Consider the following 12,038-nt stretch of genomic DNA (forward strand, 5'->3'; position numbering starts at 1 on the left):
AATCTTTTCTAAGTGACTGAGAATCCTTTGGCATCATAGCAGTTTCATAGCAACCTCAACCCAAGCAAACAATGAGATCCTCTGGTCTATAAAGGGAGGAGATGAATCTTTGTGAATTTTGATTTGTTTGAAATTCCTTACATGTTGACAGTGTTTCACACTTTACACAATGTTTTCATGTACAGTATGTCAACTGATGCTCAAAGTGGCCTTCCTGCAGTAAGCAAGGAGGTCTTAATTTACAGAGGAGGAAATAGAAATTCAGGGAGGATAAGTCACTTGCCTCCTGGTACGATGTTCTTAATCCTTATTATAAAAGGTTTAGGAGCATTTACAGTGGTTAATAACTTGATTCAAATTAATCTTTTTTAGACTGTAATATTTGATTTCTTGTTTGGTCAGATTTCACTGAGATTTTGAAACCTTTCGTTTAGATCCCACATTTTGGAGGGGAGAGCAAAGGGCAAGAAGAGTGTGGCTTCACTGTGCATTTAGGTAATTTGGAGGTTCACTTTAGCTTCTGAAGTCTTTTCATCGCTGTCTTCCCAAGAGGTAGATTTAAAGGTAGATTTAAATCTGTTACAGGCTGTGAAAAGAATGAAGACAATAGTGATTAAGAAGCATTAAAGCAACAACTTTGTAATTTGTTTTTTTCTTTTCTTGCCTTATGGCCTAACTTGTTAACAAGGACATTGGACTTTTGTTTATTAGCCTACACTGTTTTGAAGTGCATGCATGCATCATATCTTTTGACTTTGAAGGATATCTCATGTCAAAAGAATTAAGTCATAATATCGAAGAATATTCAACTGGAATACCTTGCTTGGTATGTTGACTGAAGGTAGTGAAATTCCTATTGAGACATGAAGACTTTGGCCACTGGTTTCATCCTTGGGAGCCTTGTGTTGGCCCTCTATCTGCCTTTTGTGGTGACTTTACCTAAAACACTGGCCATCCCTGAGAAGCTGCAAGAAGCTGTTGGGAAAGTTATCATTAATGCCACAACCTGTACTGTCACCTGTGGCCTTGGCTATAAGGAAGAGACTGTCTGTGAAGTGGGTCCTGATGGTGTGAGAAGGAAGTGTAAGTTTCAGCGTTTGGAATGTCTGACCAACTGGATCTGTGGAATGCTTCATTTCACCATTCCCATGGGAAAGGAGTTTGAGCTGAGCTGTCTGAGTTCAGACATCCTGGAGGTTGGGCAAGAAGCTTTCCGGTTCACCTGGAGACTTGCTCGAGGTATCATCTCAACTGATGATGAGCTCTTCAAACCCTTCCGAGCCAATTCCCACTTCGTGAAGTTTGCATCTGCTAAGGAGTTTGATTCTGGGACATACCGGTGTGATGTGCAGCTGTTAAAAAACTTGAAATTTGTCAAGAGGCTTTACTATGGGCTGAGGGTCCTTCCTTCTCACTTGGTGAACCTGAATTTTGATCATTCCCTGACTGAGGGTCAGAAATTAGTAGATGAGGGCCTGGAAGTGAACCTGGACAACTATTCCAGGCCTCCCCGTCCAACGTGGAAAAAGCATGTGGCATCTGCATTGGGAATAGGAATTGCCAGTGGAGTGGCTGGTGGTGTGTTGGTGAGCATAGTCCTCTGCAGTGGGCTGAGGGTGATCTACAGTGACAACAGCCTTAACGGGTTAAAAACTTTGCGCCTGATAAAAACTTTGCGCCTGAAGGACTGGCTATTCAGGAAGCCGAATTAGCATTTTAGAGAGTGTTCTGGCCACCAGATTGTGGTTGGGCTACACAGGGGGGGAGGCAGGGGGCTTCCCATGGCCAGAAGAGTATGTGTGTTGGGGGGGGATGTGGAGAAGGGAATCATTGTGGTAGCTATGGGCAATAACCTCTCACATATTTATGTACCAGGAGGATCTCTTCCTGATCTCCCCTGCCCACTAGGTAACCAGGAAACTAACTATAGGCATCTCCCTTGCTCCTGGGAAGAGTTCTGTCTTTCTAACTTGCATTCATTTTCTACCCTTTACAATTTGTAGGCCTCCCAACTGCCACTTCCCCTCTTCTGAATAATATATTCATGTAGAAGGATGTATTAATAGCTTTTCTAGTGAAAACATTGTTTTCCTTTTCAATAAAGATACTAATTTACATTAGCTGTATAGTGACTTTTCTGTTCTTTAGTTAAAAGTTCCTTGGATTTGTTTAAATTTTTCCATAATTGGTCTGGCTTTCATTTTCCTCAAGTTTCTTAGAATAGATGATGAACGAGTTGCTTTGTAGGGGGCCACATGCCTCTGGGTGGCAGAGCTGAGCTTGTTATTAACATCTGACTTGGTATTTAGCAGCCACAGTGTAAATAAATTACCCGCCCTCCCTGTGCTCTGCTCCCCCAGGTGAACCCTGTGTGTTCAGGGTTAAATTGAATTACCTGGCAAAACACTGGATTCTTCATCTGGTAGGTTTCTCCTGACCATTCAGACAGATCCTTGGCTTGCTCCCTCCCTACTCCTTTCCTTTTAGCTTCGTGTTCCTGGGAAAGTTCTAGTGTGTTGGTTTCTTACAGCAGCCAAGGCCTCTCTGGGAAGAATCGTAGGTACATCCCTCTCTAGGAAATTTGAGTCTTGAGACCTTGAGACCTATTTAGAGTCAGAGATTACTGGCTTGTGGAACCATCAAGAATAGGCTTGACCAAGCTGAGCTAATTCTGCTAAGAAAATTACAGTATTTCTTCCCATCACTTCAGTTACAGAAGGGGATAGCAGAAACCAAGGAGTCAGACCCGTGTTTTTTTTCTCTAGCTGTATGTCAGAATTGCCTGGATGAGATTTTGAAGAATTAAGGTATATATATATTTTTTTATTTCAAAACTGCATTGTAAAACATTTCAAACAGAAACAAAGCCTAGTACAATAAACTGCCTTGTGGTTCGTGATGATTTTTTTTTTTTATTTCACTTTGATTTGGGCCAAAGTTTACAGAGCAAATTCATCTTCCATTTAGCAGTTCACATACACTTTGTCTCATGACATTGACTGCAGTCTTCCGTAATGCAACAACTCTCCTCCCACTTCCTCCCCATAGCCACCTCTTCCCTGTGTCCTTCCCTCCCATGCACTCTTGCTCCCCGAGCTGTCTCCCTGTGCATACACAGCCCTTCTATTCTCCCGTGATTGACCTCTCCAATGAGTATATCTACCTAATGTAAATGTTCAGCTCATATGCCTGTCTTTTGTTTGGCTGGAAGCCATAGGAGTAAGTTCAGTTCCAGACCTGAAGGGCATGGTCTTAGGGGTTCCACCAGGCTCTATCAGACCAGTAAATCTGGTCCTTTTTTTTTTTAAATGATTTTGAGTTTTGTTCCACATTGTTCTCCCACTTTATCTAGGATCTCCTACAGAGATCCCCCTCCAAGTGGTTGACAGTGGTAGCTGGGCACTAGTTCTTCTGGTCTCATCTAGTTCTTCTGGTCTCATAGTCGTATAGGGTGACGATCACATGGTATACCAGAACTTTGGACTAATTGTTTCCATGCATCTTTGGTTTTCTTCATTATTTGCTCTTGACAAGGAGAGACCCATTGTTGCATGTAGATGGCCACTTGCAAGCCTTTAAGATCCTAGCTGCTACTTGCCAAACTAGGATGTGGAACAATATTTTGGTGTAGTATCTTGTGCAATTGAACTTGATGTCCCCTGTGACTATGGTCCTGAGACCACAGGTCCAACTACTTGCTTCCTCTACTAGCTGGCTGTGGCCAAGAAGACTACATCCTTGTCCCTTGTCAGCTCTACTATATACCCGGAAGTCCTTACAGAACATACAAATACACTTATAGAAACATTGTCTGTCAACCCTATATATGGTCATGGGCACACCATCCCCTGCATGTTGTTGTTGTTATTTGTTGTTGAGTCAGACCTGACTCATAGCTACCCCTCCTTGGGTTTCCAAGGCAGTATTACTACAGAAGTAGATTGTCCAACCTTCCTTCCAAGGAGTGGCTGGTGGATTTGAACTGCCAGCCTTCTGGTTAGCAGTCAAGTGCCTTAGGCACTACACTACGCTACCAGAGCTCCTCCCCCCTGCATAGACATACCTAATCGTTCAACCTGTCCACCGATCTTCCACCTGTATGTCAATGTTTGCCATCACTGACAATGCAGTACTGCATGTGCAAAAGGGTTCATCTTTGTTCTTTGTACCTCCCATGCCCCTCTCTGTCTTCCTCTTCCTCAATGCCACTATGTTGATCACTCACATTTGGTACATTGCCCTTCCCTTCACCCAAATCAATACTTCTATCTACCTATCTAGCAGTGTTCCCTTCCCTCCCTTCCCACCCCTGGTAACCAACAAAGAAAATTTCCTTCCATATGTAAACTTTCCCTTGACTTTTTACAATAATGGACTAATACAATATCTGTCCTTCTGATTGAATTACTTCACTCAGCATAATGTCCTCCAAGTACATCCATGTTATGTAGTGTTTTGCAGATTCTACATTATTCTTTAGGGTTGTACAGTATTTCTTTGTTTGTATGTACCATAGTTTGGTTATCAGTTCTTCTGTAGATGGGCACCTAGGTTGTTTCCATCTTTTTGCTATTGTAAATAATGCTACGATGAACATGGGTGTGCATATCTCTCTGTTCTTGTCCTGGCTCTCACTTATTTAGAATATATATCTAGTAATGGAATTGCTGGGTTGAATGGTATTTCTGATTCTAGCTTTTTAAGGAATCACCATACTGCTTTCCACAGTGATTGTACCATTTTACGGTCCCACCAGCAGTGTGTAAGAGTCCCAATCTCTCCACATCCTCGCCAGCATTTGTTATTTTCTGTCTTGTTGAGCTTTGCTACTAGTGCTAGGACAAGATGGTATCTCGTTGTTTTGATTTGCGTCTCTCTAATGGCTAATGCCTAAGGCACTTGACTGCTAACCAGAAGGCTGGCGGTTCAAACCCACCAGCCACTCCTTGGAAGGAAGATGGGGCAATCTACTTCCGTAGTGATACTGCCTCAGAAACCTAAGGAGGGGTCGCTATGAGTTGGGTCCGACTCAATGGCATATAACAACAACAACGACAGTGGCTAATGAGGAGCTCTGGTGGCATAGTGCCTAAGGCATTTGACTACAAACCAGAAGGCCAGTGGTTCAAACCCACCAGCAACTCCTTGGAAGGAAGATTGGGTGATCTACTTCCTTAGAGATACTGCCTTGGAAACGCAAGGAGGAGTCGCTATGAGTCAGATCCAACTCGATGGCAGTGAGTTTGGTTTGGTTTATTGCAATGGCTAATGATCTTGAAGGAGCTCGGGTAGCATAGTGCCTAAGGCACTTGACTGCTAACCAGGAGGCTGGCGGTTCAAACCCACCAGCCACTCCTCGGAAGGAAGGTTGGGCAATCTACTTCTGTAGTAATACTGCCTCGGAAACCCAAGGAGGGGTCACTATGAGTTGGGTCCGACTTGATGGCACATAACAACAACAATGATCGTGAACATATCTTCATATGTTTGTTGTCATGAAAAATCTTGAGCCCTGGCTCTGAAGATGTTAATTCAACTTAAAGTATAGCCAAAGAATTGGCATTATTTCCTCTACTCTTTTATTTTTCAAACTTGGAAACCTACAGGAAAGTAGGAAGAAATGTTTGATGATCATCCATAGACTCCTAACGTAGACTCACCAATAGTTAACATTTTGCCACATTTTTCTTTCTTCCTAAATATATGTTGACTTTCCTGAACCACTTGGAAGTTAGACATGATCTACTAAGGGCATTCTCCCTTATTGTAACCACAATGTCATGTCACACCTAAGAAAATGAACAATAACTCCTCATCTTATCTATAGGCTATACTCCAATTTCCCCAGTTTCCAACATCTTACAGCTTTTTTGTTCTATTTTGTTTCTGATCCAGGATCAAGTGAAAGTTCACATATAACATTGGGTTATTTCTTGTTAGTCTCTTATTGCAGGTCCTTTGCATTTTGTTTTTCATGGTGTTGATTTTATTAAAGAGTCTAGTAAAGCCAGTCATCTATTGTTCTACAACCAAGATTTGTCATTCTTTCCTCACTATTAAAGTCAGCATAACCATTTTGACAGGAGGCCTACACAGACAATACGCGTCGCATCACATTGCATAGGGAGGCACATAATGTCAGACTAATCCACTGCAGGTGATGATAGAGTGTTCATTTGGTTACGGTGGCACCCGTCTGGTATTTCTAAAGGTTTATATTTTTTCCCTTTGTAATGAATAATTTTGAGGTTGTAATTATCTGGCTTCCCAGCAAGCATTTACACAAAGATTTTGGCTTCCATTGGCAATTCTCACCTTACTCGTTACTGCATTTGGGGGTTGCAAAATGGTGACCCTTCTAAGTTCATCATTCCTTCTATATTTATTAGCTTGCATTTTTCTGTAAAGAAGAGCTTATTCTTTTTACCCTTTTCAGTTTTGACATGTCAGTGGATTCTCTTTTTATTCAGTGAATTATATAATCCATTACTGATGTCATTTTTTTGGATGCTCACATTGTCCTGAATTTTGGCCAGTAGGAGCTCCTTTAGTCCTTTGACATAGTCACATTTGACTTTGAGCATTTCATTGTTTTCTAGTATAAGATGTCCCAGGTCCGTATTTGGATTTTCCTTGCCCCAAACCTGAATCTGCTCTTCCTCCAAGAAACCCTGGTTTTTTTTCACATGAGGAGGAGCAGTTAGAAACCAAGGTGCTGAATGTGCTCAGTGCTACTGGGGAGTCGTAATTTCTGGGCCCTCTCAGTGTCCTACACACATATAATCATAAGTTCTAAGCATCTTTGTTTCTTAGAGTTTCATATGTGATTCTGATAAATAGCCAAGGTTGAGAACCACTGACTTAGGCCCTTGCATAGGGAGTCTTCCTTATTACTGATCATAGTTTGAAAAGATTTTCAGTTTTCCATATGCCCTTTCCCCTATCCTGTCTGTCTCCAAAAGGAAAGACTTCAGACTTCGGATTTAGTCCTGATGGGCTACGTTCTGTGTGATGGCAAAAGCTGTCTGACCCTTCGTAGTCCTTATCTTTGAAATGAATGATTTTAAGGACCAAATGAGATCCTGTGTGTAAAAGTAATTTGTAAACTGAAGTACTGGACACGAATTAGGAAATGATATTAGTGAAGCCTCTTAGTCAAGTGCTAGACAGTGTTAATGCAACTGGGAGATAGCTTGCTATACTTTAAAAGAGGACTGTAAAGAAAAAATAAAAGAGGACCATAGAACAGGAGCATCTTACTTTGTACATAATGAACTCCTTCCTGAGGAGGGAGGAGGAATGAAGGGTACTGTTGCCCATTTTACAGCTGGAGAGGGTGAGGCCCAACAAGAGCTAAATAATTTCTCAGCATTCTACTGCAAGCCACTAGTGAAGCATGAGATGGACTGTTACATAGCTCTAGGTTAATAGCCTTTTGTTCATTGGGCTCTGGAATTCTGACTCTGTGGACATGAAGAGATTGAGCGGGGAAGACAACGAAAGACCAAAACCCAGTTCAGTTCATTAAGTTCTGTGCATGTAATCTGCCTCTGCAGGGTCAAGGAGATGTTGAATGTACTCAAATATAGGTTCTAGGGTGACCAGTGCCCCCAGCAGCCCTTTGGGGTGAAGAGCAGAGGAGATGACCCAATTGCAGTATCATACCAGTGTCTGTGCTGGTCCCTTCTGCAGGCTGTGAGCCTGGGCTTGCCATGCTGAACAGGTGCAGATAGCTAAGCATTGAGTAGCGGGGCCTCTGCTCACCGTTATCTCCCTGAGCACTCTTCCCTGCATGGAGTGCTGCCCACTCCGCACTGAACAACTACACATCTTGTATGTAATGGAAATTTGATAAACGTGTCTTGAATATGTGAGAATTCTGTGGCTGGGAAATGTGACTTTAGTGATTCAAACTCTTCTGGCTGCTTGTACAAGTTCTTTGCAGTTGGGGGCCACTATATCTACAGGGAGAGAACTTCCTTTTGGGATCACTGAGCCAACACCTCAAATGCCCTAATAATCAGGGAACCTTGAAGCAGTACCATCACACAAGCATTGTGTTAGGGAAAGCCAACATGGTCTAGAAAAACTTCCTTGGGCTCTGTTTACCAACCACTCCCCAACTAGAAAAAAAAGAAAACAAACTAATTTTTCTTTTGCCGAGAAATGATTGAAGCACTGTGGACTGTATTTTGTAACTTTCTTAGATTTGAGTGTGAGGGATGAAAGTACGGTGTATGAAAGCCTCTAAGTTTAGAGAACAGGACAAAAGAGGTGTGCTTTAATTTAACCTGAAGATCAAAACACCCACAGCTGATGCCAGCTGCCTCAACAGATTGAGAATCCAACTTTATTTAAGAACTGCCTGCTACCACAGTCAATAAATAACTACCATTACAAGAAGTACAAGAGAGAGAAACGGGGTGTGTGATTCCATTTCAGCAATAATGGAGTCCCTAGCACTTGCTCAGCTGCAGCAGCTCTAAGTTGTGCAGGTCTCGGTGGGGGGAGGAAGTTGGAGGAGTTTAGGGGCAAGGCAGAGTGTATCCCATCTAAGGGCACTGTCTGTTCCCTGGGCCACTGGGTAAAGCTCTCTGACCCCATCTTTTCCTCCAAAGCTGTATGAGCCATATATGTATATATATACAAGTTCCATGGAGCACCCCTCAGCTAGCAGGCACCTGTTTCCAGGGGGCTCTCTGAAGTTCCTTAGAAAATGCCTTTCTAGCCCCTCTCGAACGCCACTTCCTGGCAACCTCCTTATGGCCAGGATGAAGCCCTAGTTAAGTCTGACTCTGAAATAGGGTGTCAAATCTGTGTCAGTGCACACAGATGAGAGGATACTGCGATCCCTCTGATATGGGCCCAGCTGGTGGTCACATTCTGGGGAAGAGATCACAGACAGTAAAGCATTCTTGGTCATGTTGGGGCTGTCAGGGACAGGCTAGATGGCTCTTGGATTGGGAAAAGCACTGAGTAACCAAAATGCATTAGGTGAACCCTCCCCCTTATTGGCTGTGTGGCTTTAGTCACTTCTCCTAAAATGCAGGGGCAACAGCAGACAGGTTCCCCAAAACTCTTCCTTGCTGAATACTGATTCTAAGAATCTCAGCTCTGGAAGGACACTTACAGCATCTCCCCGCCCCCACCACCCAAGTCCTGATTTTGCCTAACCTAGACGCGTGACCAACAGCTATCAAAATTCCCCAGTGATCCCTAAAAAAGGAAAAGCCCTTTAGTCATTCCGGGGTCTCGCTGCAGAAGTTCTTTCTAATGTCTAACCTCGGTCTCTCCTGTTGCTACTTGACCAGAAGAAGAGAAAAAAAATCCTCTCCCCAAAACAAACAGCTGGTTGGAAGATTGAATCAGCCCAAGAACTCCCCATTGAACTGTGGAGGGCGATGAGAAGAGTGGGCTCACAGTCCGCTCTCTTCCCCTCTTCAGAGATGGTCCTCTCATTCTGGCACCACCTCTGTCCTTTGATGCCCTGAATGAACTTAAGAGTCACTTGACCTTGCTGGGGCCCGAGACTCCATCTGGAGAGAGCTACCTGAGGGAGGGGATACACATCTGCACTGAGAGCAACTAGGACCAGGTAGCCTCACCAAGGGGCAAAGGGCCTTGAAGGCAGAGCCCAAATGTGCACAGATCCTGACATGGCGTCTCAGGGCTGCAGGCTGTCTGTTCCCAGTCCTCAAGGCACTTATTGGCCACGAAGTTGAGTGCTAAAGGACTTGTTTGTGGCTCTTCTCCCTTGCTGCCTCCAGGGCTGCAAATGCTGGGAAAATTGGCCTGGTGTGTGTGAGAGGAGAGGATCTAGGATAGAGTTAGTGGTCACAACAGAAGGGAGCCAAACTTCCTACACCCTACAGCCCATGTGAGCTGACAGGATGAAAACCAGAGTCCCTGTGGGGAGGAAGAGACTCTGAAACCAGTCATCCAGTCTAGTTTTCCGCCTCCAAGTCAGCTTGGGTACAAGCCACCCCAGCAAGAGGCTGTTCCTTTCTAAACGTTGGCATATCCTCAAGTCACCTAGTGTCTCATTACACCTTAATCAGTTATCTAACATCACGCTGCAGTACCTCTGCTTCAGTGTCGTTTCCCATCCCCAAAACAAATTCTCTCTGAACAATGCTTTGGTTTTCCTGGCGCTCTGGTGGTGTAGTGCCTAAGGCATTTGACTGCTAACCAGAAAGCTGGCAGTTCGAGCCCGCCAGCCACTCCTCAGAAGGAAGATTGAGCAATCTACTTCTGCAGAGATACTGCCTCAGAAACCCAAAGAGGGGTCGCTTTGAGTTGGAATTGATTCGATAGCAGTGAGTTTGGTGTTTTTGGTTAGTTTTCTTAGTGAAAAACCCGTTCCCAGCAGTCTGCCTTCCTCTCCTTTTCTGTTGGACCTCATTAAGCTAAAAAACCAAACTCGTTTGTTGTCAAGTCAATTCAGACTCTCAGTGGTCCTACAGAGAGTGAACTGTATGGTTTCCAAGGCTATAAATCTTTGTGGAAACAGACTGCCACATCTTCCTTCCACAGAGCAGAGCGGCTTTGTTGTTAAGTGCCACCTCATCAGCTCCAATTCATAGCGATCTTATATACAACAGAACAAAACACTGCCTGGAGCAGCTGGTATGTTTTAACCACTCATCTTTCAGTTAACAGCCGGCACTTACACCCACTACACCACCAGGGCTCCCTGGACCTCATTAAAATGAAAACATTTAGTCATGAGTAAGTACCCAATCATCATCCCCCCCACCCCTTGCTTCAAGCAAGCTTAGGGGCTGCGGCCCCCAGGTACACTAGTTGGGATCTGTACCATTCTTTCTTACCCTTCTTGGCCTAGCATCTAAATACCTGTTCCTCCGCCTCCCTTGCTACAGCCCCCAATGAGGAAAGAACGAGCTCGCCCTTCGTAGAAGGACCCATCTTTGTCCCAACATTCCCTTTCTGATGGAGAGCTGGGCACAGGCCTGATCACAGCCAACGAGGCCAGGAGGGATGCTAGGCCACACTTGGAGTCCCTGTCATAGGAGAATTGGTTACACAGCTGAGCCCCCAAAGGCTTGCATGTGGGAGGTGGGGGTGGGAGCAGGATCTAATCATCCTGGCTCCAGAAAAGCAGTCCTGGCCTGAGAGACTGGGTGGTGGCAGGAGGAAGAGATGGGAGCCAATGTTAAAAAAATTGTAGTGGGTAAACATCAACACAAACCTGCCCAGGAAAAAAAAGAGCAGGAGCTGAAAGTTTAAAAAACCATAACAAAATAGAGCTCTACCTGTAAACAACAGCAAACAGGCTCAGGGAGTCCCCAAAGGGTCCATGCCCACCGATGCCTGTCCTGTGCTGCCACATGTGAAGGGCCACCTGTCAGAGCATCACCGTGGGGTGTCCCGGTAATTCTGCCACTGCTTCCTGGATTGGAGGAGTCCCTGTCCTTGCTTTGGCCTCTGTTCCTGGAGCAAGGGTAAGGGAGGTGGGGGCTTCAAGCCAGCACTGTGTGTTGAGGTCACAGTACAGCTGGACTGTGAAGACAGAGCAGGGCTGGACGTCTCCTGGAATCAGCTCACATCTTGGGCTAGGACCAGCCACCGCCAAGCCCCATGGTCATCAACCTGAATACCTCGGAGCAGATATTTCATACTCTGTGGCCCCTGACCACCTTCTTAAACAGTCCAGAGCTGCTCAGCTCTGTCCCCTTGGAACAGCTTGTGCCTTCTTCCTCTGGATAGACAGGCAAAGAGCCTTGACCAAGAAGGTAGGAGTTCTTATCCCAGCCTGGTCACTTACAGCCTGTGTGATCTTGGGAAGTCCCTAATCCTCTCTGGACCTCAGTTTCCTCATCTGTGAAGTGATGTCTTGGACAAGTTGAACTCTAAAGCCTGTTCCAGCTCGGAGGTTTTGTGACTGATCATATACTAGGAGTGCAAGATAGCACGTCCCATTTATTAACCCCTTCTGGGGAAACACAAAAGGCCATCCCTGTCAAAAGAGCAGTTCAAGGGCACCTGGAGGACAGCTCTTGCCAGGTGGTCCCAGGGCA

At 44.7% G+C, this 12,038-nt stretch overlaps 1 protein-coding gene across 1 annotated transcript; it reads left to right on the forward strand.

Moving 5' to 3' along the window:
• Window positions 1–863: 863 nt before the first annotated feature.
• Window positions 864–1,712, forward strand: TMEM81 (transmembrane protein 81). The gene has a single exon (XM_007953928.1). It carries the CDS (start codon window positions 864–866, stop codon window positions 1,710–1,712), a length of 849 nt encoding a protein of 282 aa, XP_007952119.1.
• The last annotated feature ends 10,326 nt before the right edge of the window (window positions 1,713–12,038 follow it).

This window comes from Orycteropus afer, unplaced genomic scaffold (assembly GCF_000298275.1).
Source record: "Orycteropus afer afer isolate SDZICR_OR568_19922 unplaced genomic scaffold, OryAfe1.0 scaffold00013, whole genome shotgun sequence".
Lineage (NCBI taxonomy): Eukaryota > Metazoa > Chordata > Mammalia > Tubulidentata > Orycteropodidae > Orycteropus > Orycteropus afer.